Here is a 7,759-nt window from a genome sequence, read left to right as displayed (position 1 = left end):
GCATGGGTTATTGGGCCAGCAAAGCTGATATATTTGTGAATCCTTGACCTGAAAAAGAAAATAAAAAAAGAACCTGCTCCACCTCCTAGAGCTTCTTTTCATATGTTTCTAAAACACAGTGTATATGTATCCATTTGCATATTATGTAACATCTAAGTTCAGCAACTGCTTATGTAAACATCATTACTTCATTGGCTGTTTTTAATGTAACATTTGTATTGATTTAAATTTCAAGTGAAGTCAACAAGATAAGTCAAGTGAGAGAGGCTGAGTGCAGCACTGTGTGTGAGAGCTGGGGCTGCTACTGTACTTGCGGGCAACTGTGTGTGTGTGTGTGTGTGTGTGTGTGTGTGTGTGTGTGTGTGTGTGTGTGTGTGTGTGTGTGTGTGTGTGTGTGTGTGTGTGTGTGTGTGTGTGTGTGTGTGTGTGTGTGTGTGTGTGTGTGTGTGTGTGTGTGTCGCTGTGGCGCAAGTACGTTTTCTTAAAAATATCCCCTAGGCAGAGAAGAGTCATAGTAGAATACACGAATGAGAATTGAACAATCTCAAATACTCAAAATCAATATGTATTGAAAATTTGATTGCTATGCACATAAGAAGTGAGCATGCGGGCACCTGCTTTCCTAGCAGACCAGGCACATACGCTGGTAATCCAGCTTGACACCGTGTCGCGGGTTCGACTCCCGATCCCGACGACCCCCCCCCCACCCCCCCCCCATTTCTCTCCCCATTTCCTGTCAGCCTACCATCCTATCAATAAAGGCAGAAAAAGGCCCCAAAAAATATCTTAAAAAGAAGAAGTGAGCATGCCCACTGACAAAGAACTGCGTATATGACAACTTGCCGGTCATGCTGGTGACCAGCCTATGTTGTTGGTGAATGCTGCTGCTTGTTTAAGCTGCCATTTGTGCTAGTCATGCTGGTGTTTCATGCTGATGACCTTCTAGTTTAAACTGGTATTTATATGATACCATTCATTGAAAAATCAAACATGTCACAGAGGATGAGTGGAATGCCTTCCTCTCTGAATTGATTCAGCCATCTAATCAAATTCTTCTTCACAACAGAATGATAAACAAGCTATAGGGTCTAGTAAAAACTATCACCACACAAAAAGATGCAATGATTAGTGCATAGGCCCGGCAGACGGATGTTCTGGGGAGATTGAGCAGATATCACATATATACTGTATATGTTGCACCCCTACATCTGGATGAAAGCAGTTGGTCCTCCCTGGTCGTTGGCGTGAGAGAAGTGGACGGTAGCACAGTGAACGTCATCATGTGGCTTTGTGGTTTGTGTCTGCTCTGCAGAGGAAGGACAGTCGTGGTTGAGACATTTTCATACTCAGGGTCGGACACTGACTGATGGACATGGCAGATAGACAAGATGAGGAACTATTCTGGCTTCCTGTTTAGATCTTTCACCTCATACCCCCCCATCTCTATTCTGAAGAAAGTTCCCTTTCTTCACTTACTGCATAGTTGTTGCAATTCATTTTCCCATCAAAAACAATGTGTTGTATACTATGTGTTTTGTCTCATGAGGTCTGTTCCCAAACTCATTCAACTGCTGTCCTGTCTCATTAGATGTGGTTGAAAAATTGTAGTAGCTTAATAAACAGGTAACACATGTACCATTGATATGCTGCCAGGGTCAATCCTGTGTTGATTCACTGCTCCACTCGTTTGTTAGTTTCAAGTGTTGGGGTTTCCGTTAAGGTGAACAAGTATTCGATGTTGATGAGAAAGTCTCAAAACATGCGTAGGTGGTATGATGTAAGGTATGCCAGTGGAACAGTGAAAGAATTAAGGCAGCTATTAGCAAACATTACTTCTAGCTGTCTGTCTGTCTTGTCTTGCATCCTCACCTGATGCAATCATTGCCGGGTACCAACACAACAAATCTCCTGCAACATATTAATGAGCAAGTCATGCTGACACTTCATGATTCACCAAAATCATTCAAACAAATTATTAAAAAATATATTGTGAATATTTAGGATAAATTATGTACACATTATATAACCAAAATCCAAAATGTGCCACAGACACGTGTGTCCGTGTACGGACATGTTGATGACCCCTTTTAATAATGACACTGAGAGGAACAGTTCACCCATAATGCATTTGAAACATATTTTGTCCCAGTCTACAGTAACTGAGACTGTTTAAAACAGCTTAGTTATTTGACTTCTTAGTACTTTGACACATTGTGCTAATATTAATGTGGCTTAATGCAATAAACGTTAGTTCATGGTCACACACTGCAGGTGAATGGGGATAACAGTGCCCCTCTGCCTCCACTATTGGCTATACAGCCTGAGTACTGTGTACAGCTGGGTGGGGTGGTTTGGGAGAGTATAGGCCTACTGTATAGGGACCTCTCCTACCAACCTCTCTCTCTCTCTCTCTCTCTCTCTCTCTCTCTCTCTCTCTCTCTCTCTCTCTCTCTCTCTCTCTCTCTCTCTCTCTCTCTCTCTCTCCACCTTGGAAGCAGGATCTGCTTAGGGTTGCCAGCTGGCCTGTTGTGGGGCCTAACCCTTTTGTTTAAGTTGCCTTTATACACCTTTTTAAACACTCACACGGCACATTCCACACATCCATACACTGACTGCAGACATTATTGATTATTGACTTGCCCACATCTCACACCAGATTATTTTATGCCCATTGTTTATTTTATTTAGATCAATAGATTTCACTTTAAATTTTTGACTTGTGTGTGGACTCCCTTGTTTTGCCATGTGTTCTCTAGTACATGACACCTGTGTAAAACATATATATTTTTCAGAAATCATAATTGGCAGGGCAACTTCATTTTTTTTACTGAAAGATGAGTACTGTATAGTTCATAAGTGTTTGCAAAGTCACTTGACTTGTATTGCGGCTAATATTTGTTTCATAAATCCCACACTGAGCGATCATCATCATCATCATCATACTCCTGGTTCAATGTAGTGCAACAAAATCTGTTGCACTACATTGAACCAGGAGTATGATGTACAGTATTAATGTGTAACCACCCTTGGTTGTCACTGTTCTGTAGGGCTTGCTGGTAACTTGTTCATTCACCTCAAATGTAATCTCTCAAGAACAGATTCTGCTCTCCGATGGGTTCCCAGATTGCCTCAAATGTGACAGGTTAGGGGAGAGATGAAAGGAGGAGGCACAGCCATTTGCACAGTCACAGCTGGTATTGATAGTGCAGAACATGAGGCTAGGCTCGATTTAAGACTTGTGTGATGGTGGCCACATGTGATGACCACCAGCAGCCGCACACATCTTTGGTTTATTCATTTAGTTTATATTTATTTTCAGCACTACATGTAGTACAGTGTAAAGGACTACACACAGAACTGTTTAAGTGACATACTGTTTATTTCAAGTTTGATGGGAAAGTTAGAGTGTACTGTACATTCATTAAGTTCTCAGTTCAGATGAGTGCTGGAGTTTAGTTGGCTGGCCAAGGAAAGAAGGACCAGCTGTTTCAAGTCTACTTTTAAGGAGTTGATGGGTAATTGGACTGCACCATGTCGCCTTTGCATATGGGGAGGGGCAGGGGTTTATGAGTTTGAATGTATTATTACGATAATTGCCTTAGTTAATATGAGTTAGTGCTTGTTGCAGTTACAGTATTTGTAGTCTGTTAAAATGTTATTCTTTGTCATTCCCCTTTGTGTTAAGAGTGGTCTGATATATGCTCCCCTCCTCATGTCTCATTTTGGTTTGGTTTGTCATGCTGTGCAGTTGAGGTCTGTTCAATTTGTTTAAGTTGAACATGACCCCCTTTGTTTTTGGGCCCAGATCTATTTATTTTTCTCAAAAAGGTTATCCTTTACCTAAGAGTATCTACTGCATGTCTATGCTGCCATCTGCTGGACAAGTAAGTTAAACCTCTGCTGCTTAGAAGCTTAGAGAAAATCATGGATAGAACTAGAAAAAGTGCTCCTCGGAGCACAGGTCTCCGCCAGGTCAGGTAGGTTATTGTGGCCTCCTGGTGGCGCTATAATAGGCCAATGTGAAAAGGGTGGCATTTCTTCTTAGGCCTTTCAATGGGACACTGCATTCATGATTTGAGGCATTTTGTTCCAAAATTGTGTTTTGCTAAATTAGACCTGCTGGTGGCGCTATAAAGGCCAATGTGAATGTGAAAAGGGGGGCATTTCTTCCTCGGCCTAGTGGGAATCTGCATGCAAACTTTCACGGAAATTGCACACTGCATTCATGTTTTGAGGCATTTTGTTTAAAACTGACCAATCCTGCAAACTTTGGAAGCCACTGTAAGCCAAATAGGATGGAATATGAAATATCGGACAGATCCATCAGAATCACATGACTATGGAGATGCAGTGTACCAATTTGCGTGTTTTTTGGACAGAATCTGAAGGAATAATCTCCAAAAATGTATTTTACATAAGTCGGCCTCCTGGTGGCGCTGTAAAAAGCAGATGTGAAAATTGCAGTCTAATGTTTTTCCTTGGCCTCTAGGGAGTGTGCGTGCAAAGTTTCACGCAGATCGGTGCAGCTATAGTTAAAAATGCAAATCGGCCAGTTATAGCGCCACCATGAGGCTGATTTGAAAATGTTCAAGTGGCATTTCTTCCTCGGCCTAGTGGGAATGTGCGTGTGCAATTTTATGGAAATGGCAAGCTGCGTTCATGATTGGAGGCAGTTTGTTCAAAACGGACCAATCCTGCAAACTTTGGAAGCCAACCATAGAAAATCAGGATGGAATATGGGAAATCGGACAGATCCGTGTTGATCACATGACTATAGAGATACTGTGTACCGATTTGCATGATATTTGGATAAAATCTGTAGGAGTAATGTAAAAAAATGTGTTTTGCACAAATCGGCCTCCTGGTGGCGCTATAACAGGCCCATGTGAAAAAATTGGGGCAGAGGTTCTGAATTGGCATCCAGGGAGTGTGTGTGCAGAGTTTCGGAGCGAACGGACCAACGGTGCCGGAGATTAGCTGGTAACACACAGACAGGACACACGCACGCACGCACACACGGACGGACGGACGGACGGAGGGTAAAACATACTCTCTCGCCATGCCTTCGGCCTGGCGGAGACAATGAAGAGACATCTTCATGAATGATATAATCACATGGCCCAATAGCTGTAGCCAATATAATCATTAGAAAAACAATAATCACATACCCAAACCTTTATTTTCCCTGAGTGAGGGGAGTGATAAAAATGACTCAGAGGGTCCTTGTTCTGTTAGGTCTGCTTCTGTATCTTCCCTATAGTTTATACCATTGCTAATCAATCAGTACAAGCTACAGCCCTACCTTCCCTAGGGTCTATTCATAAGCAGACCAGACCAGTCAGTTCAGCTAAAGAGCCCCCGCGCACTCAACTGGCACTGCGAGTGACCTTGTTACGCAACAAAGTCACCATGTCCAACATGGATGAAACTGGGCATTCAGACACGGTTTCTGTGGATGATGTGCAAAGAGTCACGGCTGAGAAGAAATCTAGAGTGGAAAACAGCGACCTTCAGTGGTTCACAGAATGGCTGCATCAAGACAAGGCTGGCAGCCAGTGTTTTTACTTTCTACTTTGACCAAGTTCCTTATGTAGCCGCTATTTTGACATTGTGTCTTGTTATCTGGCTTTGTTTCCTTTGTTTTCTTTCTCTATTCTCTATTATTATGACCATTTTAAACTGTAAAATTTTGGGAACTTGAACGAAAAGGAATTTCACCCACTCTTTTATACCTGTAAACTAGTTATGAGACAATGAAGTTGAAGTTGAGTTGAACTTGCAGCAGCAACTGCTGTGTTCTCCAATCGACTGGATAAGGGCAGGTATCGGAAGATACGGAAGCTATCACCCCCTCAGCCTAGACAAGTTAATGCTGGGAACGTGTTAAATATAGATTATCATCTGGCATTCGATGTTGCCCTCATCAGTTATCGGTGATAAATGAATCGAAAGGGTCATAAGCTTGGGATAATATGACAGCTGACCAATCGTGCCACCATGTGATTATCTGTGCCTGGACCTCATCTTAGCCAAACCTAACTCTAAACCTAACCCACACTGTTGGAAACATTCAGTGGGACTACACAGTTTTGTTCAACAGTGCGATTCTCCTTTGACGGTACTGTAACTTAAAGTGTTTATTTACATTGCTTTTTGAATAAACAAGGATATGGATATGTGACAAACACATTCCCACCTGCTGGCAATAATCATTGTCCTCATTATCCAGCCTTTGGCCCAGCATGAATCTGATATGAGCTTGCCTTCGGTTGGATAAACCTGGGCAATGATGAATATCCGGAAGATAATCTATATATATTAAGTCAAACAACATAGTATGTTTAAGACCAGTTATCTTGATAAGAAAACAAAAAACCCAAGACGAACTTGATGATAGATTTTAAGCAGTATCCCAGTGAACCCTACCAGTAAGTGTCCAGCGTAGTGTGCCATTAAATAGACTTTTCGTTTTCATAAAATATTAGAAACATTTTCAAACATTTTACCTATTTTCTGCAGTTAGTACATAAAAAAAGGTAACAAAACTTCAAAAAATATTTTTCAACATTCCCCAGATCCAGTCTCTTTCTCTTCACACATAGGCCCTCTCCCTCTCTCTCTCTCTCTCTCTCTCTCTCTCTCTCTCTCTCTCTCTCTCTCTCTCTCTCTCTCTCTCTCTCTCAGCTCTGTGTCTTGGGGTATTTCTGCTTTGCCATTGTGATGAAGTCCTCAGCACTGTCCAGAGAAACCAAACGGTCCTGAGAAAGAGGAGGAGGAGGACGAGAGCGAGAGAGAGAGAGAGAGAGAGAGAGAGAGAGAGAGAGAGAGAGAGAGAGAGAGAGAGAGAGGCAGAGTGTGAGGTTAGAGGTTAGAGGAAGAGTGTTTGTGTGTGTGTGTGTGTGTGTGTGTGTGTGTGTGTGTGTGTGTGTGTGTGTGTGTGTGTGTGTGTGTGTGTGTGTGTGCACGCGCACGCATTTGTGCGTGCGTGCATGTGCTCGAGCGTGTGTGTGTGTGTGTGTCTGGAGCTAACTACTGGCTTTATCGAGCTGTGTGCACACTGCCAGTAGAAGGACATCCACTAATTATGATTCACATAAGTTGAATACTTTTTTTGATTAATTAATTAATTCAGTCATATGCCATAGATAACATTATGTCACAGATGTCTGACATCACAGACCGCCCACACAAAGTCCGAGATCCACATTGGAGCCATGATGTTCCCATGTGGATCCTGAGATCCGCATGATTAGATTGTCTTTAGACCACTGAAACCCCAACATTTATATTGTGGGGAAAGCTTTCGCTGAAAATAGCTGATCGAGGTGTGAGCTGAACAGCTCACTGAAAAGACACTAGTATGGAGCCCTAAGGGACTCAACCATATGGGGTTTAAGTGGGTTAATGCATGTGTGGTGCATGTGTACCATAACGTAGAGGTATCTTTCCGAGGTTCCTGTTCCAGAAGGGAACAGAGAGGTTTGATCCAGTAGCCGCTGTATCAACTGACTGGCTCTGTTCAGGTGCTCCCAGTCCATACCCAGCAAGTTCTGCTTGTTCACTGACAGCAGGGCCTCCACCTCACACTGGTAGCCTACAGAGAGAGAGAGAGAGAGAGAGAGAGAAATGAGTGGCTTGATCTCACTACAGTTCAATTCACTTGAAATTATTATTACTTGATTGATTGATTGAATACTTTATTAACAATTTGCAAAAGGTACAGAGGTACAGTTATACAATAATGCTAAAAGGATAACAC

At 42.4% G+C, this 7,759-nt stretch overlaps 1 protein-coding gene across 1 annotated transcript in view; it reads right to left on the bottom strand.

Annotated features, from left to right (window-relative positions):
- Positions 1–6,680: 6,680 nt before the first annotated feature.
- LOC311064344 (melanoregulin) overlaps positions 6,681–7,759 on the bottom strand; it is a gene marked incomplete at both ends in the record, with an annotated part of 6,871 nt that continues 5,792 nt past the window's right edge. The window contains 2 exons of the mRNA XM_084084176.1: positions 6,681–6,758; positions 7,428–7,594. Of these exons, the coding sequence (XP_083940302.1) occupies positions 6,681–6,758; positions 7,428–7,594 (245 nt within the window). The remainder of the gene's footprint in view (positions 6,759–7,427; positions 7,595–7,759) is intronic.

Source organism: Gymnoscopelus microlampas, assembly GCF_963454915.1.
Source record: "Gymnoscopelus microlampas genome assembly, chromosome: 17".
NCBI classification, from domain to species: Eukaryota; Metazoa; Chordata; class Actinopteri; order Myctophiformes; family Myctophidae; genus Gymnoscopelus; species Gymnoscopelus microlampas.
This window is presented reverse-complemented; position numbering and strand designations above follow the sequence as displayed.